At 36.5% G+C, this 14,998-nt stretch overlaps 1 protein-coding gene across 7 annotated transcripts in view; it reads left to right on the forward strand.

Moving 5' to 3' along the window:
* Positions 1 to 14,118, forward strand: part of ELF2 (E74 like ETS transcription factor 2) — an 84,923-nt gene extending 70,805 nt beyond the window's left edge. For 4 of the 7 annotated variants that reach the window (XM_045831457.1, XM_045831459.1, XM_045831458.1 and 1 more), the window contains 6 exons: positions 916 to 1,029; positions 2,398 to 2,571; positions 6,857 to 6,943; positions 9,871 to 10,063; positions 10,946 to 11,293; positions 11,939 to 14,118. In XM_045831457.1, the coding sequence (XP_045687413.1) occupies positions 916 to 1,029; positions 2,398 to 2,571; positions 6,857 to 6,943; positions 9,871 to 10,063; positions 10,946 to 11,293; positions 11,939 to 12,566 (1,544 nt within the window). In that variant the 3' untranslated portion in view covers positions 12,567 to 14,118. Of the gene's footprint in view, positions 1 to 915; positions 1,030 to 2,397; positions 2,572 to 6,854; positions 6,944 to 9,870; positions 10,064 to 10,945; positions 11,294 to 11,938 lie in introns of those variants that run through there. The other 3 variants (XM_045831460.1, XM_045831463.1, XR_006784821.1) reach the window with 2 other exon arrangements.
* The last annotated feature ends 880 nt before the right edge of the window (positions 14,119 to 14,998 follow it).

The following is a 14,998-nucleotide window of genomic DNA, read 5'->3' on the forward strand; positions in this document are numbered from 1 at the left end:
CTTATCTGTGTTTTTGTGGGAGTCTCCTCACTTAATTCTCACAGCTGTATGAGGTAAGGAATACTACTGATTCGTGACAGAGGAAACCCAGCCTTACAAGAAATTAAATTGCTGGCTTAGGGTAGCAAAAATTACAAGGGGCAGAGACTAGAACACAGGCCCGTGGACCTGGAAGCCCAACCACTGCTGCACACTTTACTGCCTCACAAGTAATTTATTAATCAGCAAAGCATAAACTAAGTGCTTGGAGAAAGTTACAAAAGGCAGTATGGTTAGAAAAGGCTTCATGAAAAAAAACCTCATAAAACCTCTAAGAATTTCTTTGATAAAACCCAGCAAAGTCCAGTGAGGTCATGAAGGAGAGAGGGCAAGGTTATTGTGAAGAATGTTCCGGAGTACTCTGGTGCTGCAGCTAATGTACTCACCAAGGAGGGTGTGTAGGGATTGAACTGATTCGTTAAATTAACTTAGATAAGTGTTTCTGATCAATTCTAATATGTATCACCCCTAATTTTAGTAACAGTATTTTAAAATACATAATTGATCTTTATTATAGTATTAATGCACAAGCATGTTTTTTCTGCCTAGGTTAGTTTTGACCTATAATTGATACAATTTTAAAATTTCAGGAGTTTTTCTTTGTTGTCCTTTGGATGAATTCAGAAATTTCTCAATAATTTCTAGTTAATCTTGATAGTTGCTTTATAACTGGCATTCATTTTATAAGATGAGAATACTAGATTGTTTTGGTGTTTAAAGTATTTCTGTAAATATTTTATATAGACTAAAATGCCAATGACTTAGAGTTATGCACATGAAAGTTAATTTATATTTATATCACCTACAGCAATGCGTTTAAATTTTGTCATGTGTTCAGTGCATTTTTAATTGAGTAGAACTTATTTTCCCCCCCAGTGGAAGCATCAGTTCATAGCAGTAATGCACACTGTACAGATAAGACGATTGAAGCTGCTGAAGCCCTGCTTCATATGGAATCTCCTACCTGCTTGAGGGATTCCAGAAGTCCTGGTATGTGAACTGCCCTTCCTTACATAAACATGACACACCACTGTATGTATCAAGAATTAAATTTCTAAAAACAGACTTTATTTCTTTCTTTATTTTTAGAGAAAGGGGAAGGGAGGGAGAAAGAAAGGGAGAGAAACATCAATCAGTTCCCTCTCTCAAACCCCCAACCAACTGTGCCACACTGGCCAGGACCAGTTTCAATTCTTTATTCAGTGATAAATAGGCAGTGACTCCAGGGAATCCGTCCATTGTAGAGGGAAGGGGTAGCATCCCCCTTGCCTCACACTCCCTTCAGGCTGAGAGTTTTCCTTTTCTTTTGGTCCCTTTTTTCCCTTGAAGACTGCCTTCGAGAGTTATGTTCTCCTAATTTTCAATTTGTCCTAATTTTAACATTCAGATGCTATTTTATAGTAAGTTTGGACCTTCTTACAGGGTTTTTCAAGAGATACTAAGAGCACCTAGACTTGTAAAGTAGAATAGGAATCTTATGTACTCACAGATAAGAGAAGAAAATTAGGATATGTATTCGTCCATGAAAGTGTGTGTTAACGATTTAATCGAAATAGAAATGTCTTTTCCTGATTATTTGCACACATTGGAAGGAAGCCAGAGCAACATTGTTGTATGTAATGCAGTACTAAGTACCAATCTGTATGTACTGTTTTAGTGACCCAAAATCCAGGACTGTTCGTTAAGTAAAGTTTTAAATATCAAAAGATGATACTCACTGCACTGTAATGAGCAGATTTTCCTTTTATTTGTATTTTAAAATGAACTATAAGTGCTTATTTGTCATTGAAATCCCGTATTTTAAAGTGAACTAGAAGTGCTTACATGTTACTGAAATCACCTTTATTAAGTGTTTTAAATTTTATAACATGTGCATGAATTACCAAGAGAATAATGATGGGTATGTGGAAGGAAAGTAATTATTAATGAACTCACTATTTTATTTTCAAATGTTTTTCCAGTTGTCAAAATAAGTCTTGTACAGTGAGCTTGAAAACAGAGAGTGGGGGAAAATAAGTTTACAGTTGTATGTGAAACACAGAGTTTATTATTGTATTATTTTCCATATGAATAACTGCAAACCCACTTTTGCCCCGACCTGTGTATAAAAGTGTAAGGAACCAGAGGGTTACTGCTCACCCCTCCCTAACTCAGAGGATTAACATTTCCTTCAAGTTCATTTTTCTTACATTTTTATTCCTGACATACTTTAGATCATATTGCATGTTAACTTCAAGGCTTGTCCTGCTTTGATGAATGCTTAATAAACCTCTTCTCTACTAAATATTGAATTGTCCACTATAAGAAGCATTTAATGGGGGTGGGAAATTTTTAAATTTTTCAACTTTTTTTTTATAGTGGAAGTGTTTGTCCCTCCTTGTGTATCAACTCCAGAATTTATCCATGCTGCTATGAGGCCAGACGTCATAACAGAGACTGTAGTGGAGGTGTCAACTGAGGAGTCTGAACCAATGGACACCTCTCCTGTTCCCACGTCACCGGACAGCCATGAACCGATGAAGAAGAAAAAAGGTAGGGTATAGTTACAAATTTCTGGGAAAGTGGGTGACATTTTCTTCTGATATCGTTTTCCCTATCAAGGGATGTAGGAAATATATACTATAGATTTATGATTGATGTTACCATAACTAGATATTCTCAAAGAATCAACAAGTTAAACTTTTAATTTTGTATTTTAACATACTCGTACTGTTTTGAGAGAGTTAGTATTTAAACCCTAAAAGCAGTTGCCTGAAAATGAGGTTATAAACAGGTGTTGGACACACAGAAGGAAAAATGGGGATGCACTGCACATTTGTATACTTTTTGATCTTGGTTGCTTTTTAAAAGAAATTTAATCTTTTCTGTTTCTCATAATCTTACTTTCTACTCTTTTGTGGGGATTAAAAATAATAGCCCAATTTTGTTTTCCACACCGTCTTTTAAAACTAAGATTGCCAGTAGGAACTTACAAGTGAAATAAACTCACCAGTGGGTAAAGAGTGTTTCAGCTGAGTTGACTGCTGCTGAGACTTGTCACCTGATCTGGCAGGTGGGTGGGGCACGGGCTCCAGCACACCCCTAACATCCTGAGGGTGCAGGATGCGCAGCAAGTGGGGTCTTTTCCTCTTTGAGTAAAAGGTAAAGCTTGAAAGAAACAAAATCCTATATAAATGGGTACTCATTAATTCCTCTTTCTTCACATTTTAGAATGGAAAAAAATCAAAAGCAAAAATAAAGGAAAACACTAAAAATAATGCTGTTTTCTTTTCAGTTGTTAGAAGGGTTTTAGATTGCTGTAATGTTCACGGGTATGTGCTAATTACTGTTAGGGATACAATGAAGAATAAGACAATGCCTTCCTTCATGTAATCCATAACAGTAATTGTACTTTGAGAGAGGTGTGAATGAGAATTTAGAAGGAAGAATCACTTCCTGCTATAAATGTTTAAAAGCAAAAGACATACATATGAATAGCCCACTGCCCAAGGTAACCTTTGGCTGGTTCTATCCACTGGAAGGTATGACAAAATGCTTAAGAAATTTTTAGCCTTTATTCCCCCTAGGGGCCATACTAATCTTCTCTGTATTGTTCTTGTGCTGCCGAAGTAAGCACAAGGAATTTTTAGATTTAAAAAAAAAAGTGTCATATGTTAATACTTATTTTTAATTGGTTAAAAACAATTTAAAAATTTAAAAAAAGGAAGAAGATGGAAAAGGCCATCAAAAGCTGTGCTCATTTAGGGAACCAAGACCTCTGGATAAATACGTTGGTACATGGAGTTAGCCTATGTGTTTTGACATAAACCTGGAAATAATTTGCCAATTCAGTATACTGATTTTAGATTTTTAAAAACAGATGGCTTGAATGACCACTTAAAAATTACATATAGGATTATTTATTTATGGTCAAGTACAATTGGGTTATACAGTTGTAGGTTATTTAATAGCACAGCATTTTGTATTTATAGAGCCTTTAATACACTAATGTGTCTTTTGAGTTTCTAAGAGAAGATAGCATGCAGTATTCCAAAAGTTCATTTGAGTGTAGAACCCTTCTCCCTACTGATAAATTATTTGTTTCTCAGGAATATCATTTGAAAAGTGCTGCTTGTATAAGAAAATAAATTAAGTTTTTTGGGGCTAACCTTTCCATTAAGGGAGTGGCTTTTGTGCTTGAATTTAGGAGACAGTACAATGTTAATATTATTTCTGATTGATTTGTACATATATTATTTCAATTGAGAAATTAAGCTCTATTTTAATGAGGAGGCCAGTGAACTTTGTTTTAATTTTGGCAAAGCATACTTATTGATTAGAATTATCATAATGAAATCCTAGAATGTAGTAGCTGTGCATTTTTTAATGTAAATTAAGATACTTTAATTTAGTTCTTTATTTGGATGGAAATAGTCCTTGCTGAGGAAGAGTAGAGTGACATCATAAATCCCAGGTTATGACAGTTACCAAACCTGTAATAATACACAGGCAGACCGCAGAAATACTGCAGGTTCAGTTCCAGACCACTGCAGTAAAGCCAGTATTGCAGTGAAGTTAGTCACATGGATTTTTTTGTTCCCAGTGCATATAAGTTATGTTTACACTATTAAGTGTGCAATAAACAACATTATATCTAAAAATGTATATACTTTAAAAATATTGCGAACAATTGCTATCCATCAGATTCTGAGCCTTCAGCAAGGTGGAGTCTTCTTGCTGGTAGAGGGTCTTGCCAAGATGCCGACGGCTGCCGCCTGATCAGGGTGGTGGTCGCTGAAGGCTGGGGTGGCTCTGGCAGTTTCTTAAACTGAGACAACAGTTCGGTTTGCTACATTGATTTTTCTTTTCTTCTCATTTGAACACTTAGAGGCCATTATAGGGTTATTTATTTCAATATCCTGTGTCTCAGAATAGGGAGGCCTGAGGAGAGGGAGTGAGATGGGGATCTGGTAGTTGGAGCAGTCCGAACACACAGCTTTATCAATGAAGTTCACTGGCTTATGGGGGTGCGGTTCATGGCGCCCCAAAACAATTAAAGTAATATCAAAGATCACTGACCACCGATCACCATGACAAATGCAATAATAATGAAATGCTTGAAGCATTGTGAGAATTAACAAAATGTGACAGAGACAGAAGGGGAGCAGTTGCTACTGGAAAAATGATGCCAGTGGACGTGCTCAGCTTTAAACCTATTTGTAGTCACTCTTTGGCCTTTTGGCTAAGATCAAGTATAAACCTTCTATTTCTAAAAAAACTGCAATGTCTGCAAAGCGCAATAAAGCCAGGTACAATAAAACAAAGTGTGCTTGTATTTAATCTGAAAATTGTGGTATTGCCTTTTATAGTTTTAGTCAACCCATGTCTAAAACATTAAATGGGAAATTCCAGAAATAAATGGTTCATAAGTTTCGAATAGCACACAGTTCTGAGTAGCGTGATGAAATCTTGAGCCTTCCTACTCTGTCCAGCCTGGGATGTGAGTCATTCCTTAGTTCAGTGTCTTTACGCTGTATATGCTCACTGCCCATTAATCACTTAGTAACCATCTCAGTTATCAGATTGCTTGTCATGGTATCTCAGTGCTTGTGTTCAAGCCACCCTTATTTTATTTAATGGCCCCAAAGCTCAAGAGTAATGATGGTGGATATGCCAAAGAGAGCCATTAAGTGTTTTCTTTAAATGAAAAGGTATGTGTGGTATGTATGTACCTGTAGGAGAAAACATAGTATATACAGGGTTCAGTACTTTCCATGGTTTCGTGCCTCCACTGGGGATCTTGGAATGTATCTCCTGCACTACTGGATAATATACTTGAATATTCCCAACCTCTTCCCTTGAGGCTTCCAACCAGCTGCCAGCATTCGTTCATCAGTGCTGAGGGTTTGAATACAGTGCGTTTCAGGCTTATACCTTCTTTAGGGTAGAGCAGTACAGCTCTTGCTTTTCTGTTCATTGTGGATGCTAGTTCGAGAGAGTCTTCTGACAGAAGTGAGGAGAAATAAAAGTAAGAACATAAACATTACCTAGACATTAAATAATGACTTGGAAGATTTTCCTACCCTTACAATGTACCTCCATGTTTGAGATGGGGGAAATTTTTTTTTGTCGTCTTCTCTTTTCTTTTTTAAAGATTTTATTTGTTTATTTTTAGAGAGAGGGGAAGGGAAGGAGAAAGAAAGGGAGAGAAACATCAATGCGTGGTTGCCTCTTGCATGCCCTGTCCTGGGGACCAGGCCTGCAACCCAGGCATGTGCCCTGACTGGGAATCGAACCAGTAACCCCTTGGTTTGCAAGCCTGCGCTCTGTCCACTGAGCTACACCAGCCAGGGCGAGATGGGGAAATTTAAATACTTAATGCTTAAATTCTGGTAAATTGACCGACTCAGAGCTGTAGTGAGCATTTAAAATATTTTTTATCTTTCCTCATTTGAGCTCAAAGAACTTCACAGATTATCAGATCCTCTGCTGTAAAACTTTTTAAAGCAATCCTATAGGACAGGAAATAAAAACGTTTATGGTAGAATCTGTTTCCATTGCCATGTTATTAGCAAATTGAGGCTCTGATCATGTGAATAATAGGTTAGTAGTACCTGACTTGCCATATATATACGTTGAGATTACTACGAGCTAACTGCCATAATCTGAAGTTGTAGAAGTGCTTTTCGTGGTCCTTTTAAATGAGACTTTTTATATATACTGAATATATTAGTCTGCAAATTGGTGTCCATTTTCATGAATAATGTGTAATCAAAGAGTCTGCTAAAAATGCTCATTCTTGTTTTTAATGTATACTTTCAATATCTTATTTTTTCAGTTGGCCGTAAACCAAAGACCCAACAATCACCAATTTCCAATGGGTCTCCTGAGTTGGGGATAAAGAAGAAACCCAGAGAAGGAAAAGGTAATTTGGGGAGGGCTATTTTGGAGACTAAATGATTTTTTTCCAGTCAGGTGACATTTTTGCATTTGTCAGAAAATTACTTTTAGTACAGGCCCATGTGGAAGTACTGTCTTTAGTCCTACTTATCAATAGGGATGTGTCACCATCACCTAGGAATTTTTTACACTGTCTGTACCCAGACCCCACCCCACTGGGATTCTGTAGCCCTAGACATGCTAGGGGAGTGCAAGGGAGTGGGCGTTCATATGGGGGAAAGGTCCTAAGCGCAGCCTGCTGCACACGCTTCTCTAGAGGGCGTGTGTGTGTAACAGCACCTGCCCTCATGCACTGCCACTTAGAGTTGAAAGAAGTTTACAACTAAGACTTAGTTTTGATAACACAATTTCTTAACTGATAGAAGCAGTGCAATAATTAAAGGCAAGCTGAATTTCATTTCCCACTCAACTCATGTCAGGAGATCAGAATAAAAATTTACCAGTTTTTATTTTAGAATTTATATATTCTCATTATGAACAAAAATAGCAACAAGTCTCTTATATTCTGTGCTCTCCTAATTTGTTGGTTAAGTTGATATCAAGTAATACTTTAATAATGGTTTGAGGTATGTTCTGGTAATCTAACTAAAAATTTATCACTTCCATGAATAAAAGTTTCCAGACCAATATTCAGTAGTTGGCTCATTTTGGATTAATATATTCAAATTATTGCATCCTCAACAGGTGGTCTGATGTATCTAATTTTAAATAATCCAAGTAAAAAGTCTCAAGTAAGCATACCAAGAAATTTAGGGAAAAAAAATCCAGTTACAGTGAACTCGTAATTTGTTTAGAACTGGTAATTCAACTTGGGACAGATTTAGAGTACTTTCATTTCCTTTTTTGTCTTTCTTCATTTACATTTCTAACATCTTATGTTTTATTTTTTAATTTATACTGAAAACTTTAAAACTGACATAATTGTAGTAAATATCAGAAAGCTAAATACATAGTAATTATAAATTGTTACTACTGTTTTTTAAGTAATTCCCATCATCAGTGGTATCTCTTGTATTCAAAAACCTTATGCTTAACAATGGAGTAAAACTGTGATGACCTACTTTTACCAATAAAATGACCTTTCTTTAAAATTTTGGCCTTCATTAAAATTTAGGCAGCATTTTGTAATGTGAAGATTAAAATTATTCAAGTCACACCTGGGTTAAGAATCCAGCCAGTGTTTCCTCTTCTGCAGAACTGTTACCACCTGTTGAAAAGGAAATGCTAGAGGAAGAACATTTTAAGGGTTAGGTTGAGGAGCAGCGGCTTGGTTCGAAAGCCCCCCCACCCTTAGAGGTTCTTCTCGTGGGGTCTGTAACTTGGATGTGGACTTGAGGATAGTAAAGGGATTGTGAGTAGGAGCCCAGAGGTGACCTGGTGATTCAGTGGTGGCCTGTGTGTTCTACTCTTCTCCTCAGGATTCTCGTCTATTCCTTCATTGACTTAAGAACCTCTGTACCTAGAGGCTTAGGAAGGAGTAAAAAAACACAGCAGCCTGTAAAGCCTGATCTTCTCATAACCATTGCCCACCTCCTTCCCCCACTCACCCTGTTCCAAAGGAAAAGAAAGGGGTGCTTTCTTCCTTTTGGGATTAAGTTCCTTAGTTTACCTGTAAAGTTCCTTTCCCTGTATGCAAATCTTAGCCATCTTCTAAGTCTTCACGATGTCTTTTAATATACTTTATTATTACACCTGAAATCCCAAACATTATATTCTGTCATTCATTTGAAATAGAATTATACATTGCCTTGTGATGTGTCTTTCCTGGTTTCATACTGTTATTTCTTTCTTATGTTGTCATTTAACTTGTCATCTACCATTCCCTGCCCTCCCCCGAACCCCCCCAAATTACACATTTCTTGAGTCAGGGATCAGTTTTTAAAAGCTTCTCAGTATCTCCTACTACTCTTAAGCATAGTATGTGATGAATAAGTATTTTATTCTTCAAAAATATTTCAATATTTTCTCATTTTCAAATTTTGTGAGTAGTGTGATCAAATGTCATGTTTAACATTTGATGAATATTTGACTAAAGAATTGCCATATTACTTTCTAGTGTTTCTATTTAAGATCATATTTTAAGACTGAAGCATAAATGTCTTTTATAACTGAGCTGTTCATATATAATGAAATCCTTCTAATATATTACCTTCAACTAAACTGAGTATGTTCTGTAGAAAGATTAGCAATTTTTAAAAATCTCTTTGTAGAGGCAGTGGTTTTTATTGATAAAGGTGATAAGTTTTAAAGGCTTATGTGTAGTTTGCACTTTATAGCATATGTATCTCAAAGAAAAATGTGTTTCTTACAAAAAAAACTGCAAGACCACAATGCCTAAAGGTTTTGCCAATTTCACTGCATATTACTTGTCTTTTCAATAAATTAAAAAATGCCTTTTGATAAATTTTGATTGTAGAATTTGGGCTTATATAATAAATATATAGGTTTGAATAAATTTATTCAGAGTTTAAATCTGTACATTAACAAATAATGATTCTGTTTTGGGTTCACTTTGTGCTATGTGTTATGGCTTTGCCTTTACTGAACTCATAATCTAGGATAGGGTGATATGAGAGGAAACATTTAGGGTCTCTATTATATTAATATCATGACTAGAAAGTTACATAGGATGTTGTTTTAAAAATCCAGCGAACAGCTATATTTGTGAATTTTGTTATAATGAAAGATACTTTATTATTGCTAGACAACACAATTTGACACTGGACAAAGATTGTTAGTCAAGTCATTCACTTAATGACATGCTCTTAGTACATTGGTTTCACCAGTAGCAAATGAATTGATTTTTATCCAGCATAATTAAATATCTGCTTTTAATTATGTATTTAATTATGTTAATGAATTTTTAATCAATGTCTATCATTGTTTTCAAAGGAAACACAACCTATTTGTGGGAGTTTCTTTTAGATCTACTTCAAGATAAAAATACTTGTCCCCGGTATATTAAGTGGACTCAGAGAGAAAAAGGCATATTCAAGCTCGTAGACTCAAAGGCTGTCTCGAAACTTTGGGGAAAGCATAAGAACAAGCCAGACATGAACTATGAAACGATGGGACGAGCTTTAAGGTAAGAGCACAAGGGAATGAGTTTTTGGACAAAACTTACATACCTCTGTATATTGTCAGTTGTTTAAAAATAAGCTGTGGAAATCTTTTATTTATTATAACTTTTAATTTTGGGGTCATATTGTAGGGAGCTCTTAGATTTGGAGATAGATGGGAAAGAGGAGTTTGGCCTGGGTGTCTAAAATTTCAACATGATTGGAAAATCCATTTTTGCAGAAAATGTGCTTTTTACACTTAGGGCTATTTCTTAATACGAAGTTAAGTTGTAGACATTTAAGAAAATTAAACCAAACAAAACAGTTTCCAAATTGTTAGTTTGTTTCAGTTCTTGTGAATTTGTGTATAGAATCCTTTATAGATTTATCTTGACATGAAAGTTTTTGTTTTGTCAGTTTGTGAAACCCACAAAATTTGTAGTGTACATGGCTTCTAATTAAGACTGTTTTTAAAGGAACCACATACTTTATGTGACAGTATTTTACGTACCCCACATTCATCTCTACTAAGTACAGCTTAATTTTTTCATACAACGGATTGTTTTTTTAACCTGTGTAAATCAGAGTTGAATTTTTACCAGTATTTGTAAAATACAGTAAACTCGTCTGTATTTAGGTTATATTACTTCCTTTAAGAAGGAACTTTTAGCTACTTTATATATCTCAAGGTTACAGTACCTATGGCAACAGGTTCCAGCTCCATTCCTACTTCATTCTCAGCCATTTGAACAGTCAAGGCAGGAAGAACTCCTTATCTTACAGAAATAGTGAATGTTTCAGTTAGTGTCCATTCTGCATGGTGTTTGTTATTGTTTGCTTTTTGGGGGCCAGCGGGTGAGGTGGGGAATGTAATATACTCGATTCATTTAGTTCTTTTTTCCTTCCAGGTATTATTACCAAAGGGGCATTCTTGCAAAGGTTGAAGGACAGAGGCTTGTGTATCAGTTCAAGGACATGCCCAAAAACATAGTGGTCATAGATGATGACAAGAGTGAAACCTGTAATGAAGATTTAGCAGCAGCTACTGATGAAAAATCATTAGAACGAGTGTCACTGTCTGCAGAAAGTCTGCTGAAAGCAACCTCTGTTCGTGGTGGGAAAAACTCATCTCCTCTAAACTGCTCCAGAGCGGAGAAGGGAGTGGCTAGAGTTGTGAACATCACTTCCCCTGGTCATGATGCTTCGCCCAGGTCTCCTACTACTACCACCTCTGTGTCAGCAACAGCAGCTCCAAGGTAAGAGAGGGAAACTGGTGGTTGCATTAGCTTTTTAGAAAACTCCTTGGCAAAACAATACATTTTTTTTTAATATTAGCATTCTAAGAATTCACTATTAGTCAGGACTTTGAAAAGTACCTGACATTTTATCTTATTTTAGATTTTATTTATTTATTTTTAGAGAGAGGGCAAGGTAGGGAGAAAGAGAGGGAGAGAAGCATTGGTGTGCAGGAGAAATGTCCATTGGTTGCCTCTTGCACACCACCTGTCCTGCAACCCATGAGTGTGCCCTGACCAGGAATCGAACTGGCAACCTTCAGTTTGTAGGACAATGCTCAATCCACTGAGCCACACCAGTCAGGGCTGAAAAGTACCTGACATTTTAAATGTACTTTGTTGTTGTTGTTAAAGTAGGTGATGTCTCATTTAACCTTAGTTGGTTTTTATGGTTTTATAGATGAAACTTAATGTGGGCTTTAGTTTTTTAAATATATTTGTTTCATGGTATTTCATATTCTAAATGTCAGGGATTGTCAATACATATGTGTAGTTTGGGAACATTGGTTTCCTCATTTTGTATTTGCACTCATCTTTTGCTTGGGACCTCTTATCTAATTTATTATTAAATACAATCAACTTTTTTTTTTTTTTTTAATTTACTAGGACAGTTCGTGTGGCAATGCAAGTTCCTGTTGTAATGACGTCGTTGGGTCAGAAAATTTCAACTGTGGCAGTTCAGTCAGTCAATGCAGGTGCGCCATTAATAACCAGCACTAGCCCAACAACTGCAGCCTCTCCAAAGGTAGTTATCCAGACAATCCCTACTGTGATGCCAGCCTCTGCTGAAAATGGAGACAAAATCGCCATGCAGCCTGCCAAAATTATTACCATCCCAGCTACACAACTTGCACAGTGTCAACTGCAGACAAAGTCAAATCTGACAGGATCAGGAAGCATTAACATTGTTGGCACCCCACTGGCTGTGAGAGCACTTACGCCTGTTTCCATAGCCCACGGTGCACCTGTAATGAGACTGTCAGTGCCTGCTCAGCAGTCCTCTGGCCAGACTCCTCCCCGAGTTATCAGTGCAGTCATAAAAGGGCCAGAGGTGAAATCAGAGGCAGTGGCAAAAAAGCAGGAACACGATGTGAAAACTTTGCAGCTGGTACAAGAAGAAAAACCGGCAGATGGGAATAAGACAGTGACCCACGTGGTGGTAGTCAGTGCGCCTTCAGCCATTGCCCTTCCTGTAACGATGAAAACGGAAGGACTGGTGACGTGTGAGAAATAAATAGCAGCTCTGCCGTGGACTTGAGACTGTTAGTGCTCGTACCAACACGGATATTTGCAAAGGATGTCATCAAGAAAAGTCAAAAGGAGACTTTAAAACTTTCAATGCATATAGGAAAACAATCAAACTTACTGGAAACAAGTTACCTATCCCATGTTTCAGTGGGAAGTGAACTACATACTGAGATGCTGACAGAAAACTGCCTCTTACAGTAGGAAACAACTGAACCCGCCAATAAGAATACGGATTGAAAGGGACCAAGCAACTCACTACAATATCAAGTTACACTAAGACTTGGAACACTAACATTCTGTAAGAGGTCATAGTTTTCAGTGGGGAGGGGTTGGGATGGGTGATCTCATTGTTACACAGAGCGATTTTTGATGCATTTTATATGCATACCAGCAAATATTACTGTGTTCACACAGAACTCACTTAACTGGTGCTATGTGAAGACTCTGCTAATATAGGTATTTTAGAATGTGAATTGACTGGATCCAAAAGTTTCAGAGAGGATAGCAAAAAAGATCTAGTGCGATTTTTTTTTATATCATATAGCTTAAGCTGATTTAAAACAAAGGCCTTAGACTAATTTTCGATTTTCTTTATTGAAATAAGCTAATGGCTTGTTTGTGTAAAGCTTTTTTTATTAAAAGGAAAATTTTAAAAACCTTGTACCTAGCACAGTATTGTTATAGAATTTACATGTAACATTTTATATGGTAGTTTAAGTCTGTCAGTTCCTTGATTGTTGACAAGTTAACAGTTGGCCCTGGCCTTTTGCTATAACATGCCTGTGTCACTCACTCTCTTAGCCCTGGCGTCTGTGTGCGCACACCCGTTTCGGCTCAGCATGAATTTCTGTCAGGTAATGCTTACTACCTGGAGTTTTCTTTCTTCCTTTTTTTTTTTTTTTAAGTTGAAATTTAAGAGGGAAAGTACCAGTGTTCAGATTTGAACTATAATAGTTTGTATATTCAACATTTGAAGTATATTCTATTTTGTTGTACTCTTGTTTCAAAGTGTATTCAAGTAGGTTTTCTGAAATATAGAAATTTATCTTGCATTTTGGTCTCTGGTGATATTTATAACAATATTCAAAAGCTAGAATAGAGACATCGTTTTAGTTAAGAGTAGAAATCCTCTTTCTCCTTCCTTAACTACTGCGTAAGGAATCCTTCTTTTCCTTTTGTATTCATATTTGGTAAATAACTGCATGTTGCCACTTCCGTTCTAATCACTATCATGAAGTACAATGTTATACTTACCGTAATGACTTTACTGTTTTCATTTGGCCACACCTAAAGAATTTATATTTTAAATCAAGACCATTTGTTTCTCAGTCATACTTTTTGAGGCTTAACAAGAACAAGTAATAATACTCTAGGTCTTTTACAGATTAGGAAGTTGGAGGTACCAGAGGATTACATGAATTTCCTAGTTTCACACCAGACTAGGTTGTGTGACTCTACATCTTAATGTTCTTTCTACTACAAAGAAAAGTTGTCTATTTTTACATCTTTTAGAAATTTAAATAAACTGATGCTTAATATTTTGTGGCCTTTAATTGTGCATTTCATCTGATACTTCTTAAGTTGATGATTTTTATAATAGCTCCCTTTGTAATCTTTTACCTTTTCCATAAACATACCCAATGGTACTTTTTAATAAAAAGTCAAAGAAAAACTCTCCTGATTCTTATCCCATTTGAGAGTTAATCTCAGATTCTACCTCTTTAAACATTTCCTAAATATTTCAGCTTTCAGAATCTGCACTCTGTGCTTCGGCAGTTTTCTCTCTTGCACTGCAGGTTCATTTGTGGAGTCGTGTCTTTCATGCCACTGTAGGGCATAAGGTTAGAGACTATACCATACCTACACCTCTCCACACGTGCCGAGCACGTCAGCCACAGGCACTGACTGATTTTGGTAACATTTGTTAAGAGTGTAAGTCATGTGCTATAGAAGGTAGCTAAAGAAACTTAAATTTTTCGTAATTTTAAATTTTCTCTCTAGCTGTATTAATTGGTTCTAATGAGGTTGTCAGGGCTACTGCCTAGCTTCCTCCACTGCTGTACCCGAACATTTCTTGTGTATTTCTTTCAGAATAAGTATACCGATGGCCTAGATCTGGAAACACCTGTTGACAGTATATACTGATCGGAGTTTTTTTCTGGGGATTGACATTACTAGCTGCATGGTATTTAATCTCAGACCTTTTGAACCATAAATTGTATCGGGTTGGCCAAAAGTCTGTTACATTTCTTTCCATAAAATAAAAGGCACATTTTCATTTTCACCAATAACTTTATTGATTTGGCTATTTTGAGTGTGTCAGTTATCTCCTACTACTGGCTTCTAGAGGGTGGAGGCCAGGGGTGCTGTTCAACATCTTCCAATGCATAAAACAGCCCCACAGCAAAGAGTTATTTG

Source organism: Phyllostomus hastatus, unplaced genomic scaffold (genome assembly GCF_019186645.2).
Source record: "Phyllostomus hastatus isolate PE091 unplaced genomic scaffold, TTU_PhHast_1.1 phas_contig_159, whole genome shotgun sequence".
In the NCBI taxonomy this organism is placed as follows: Eukaryota; Metazoa; Chordata; class Mammalia; order Chiroptera; family Phyllostomidae; genus Phyllostomus; species Phyllostomus hastatus.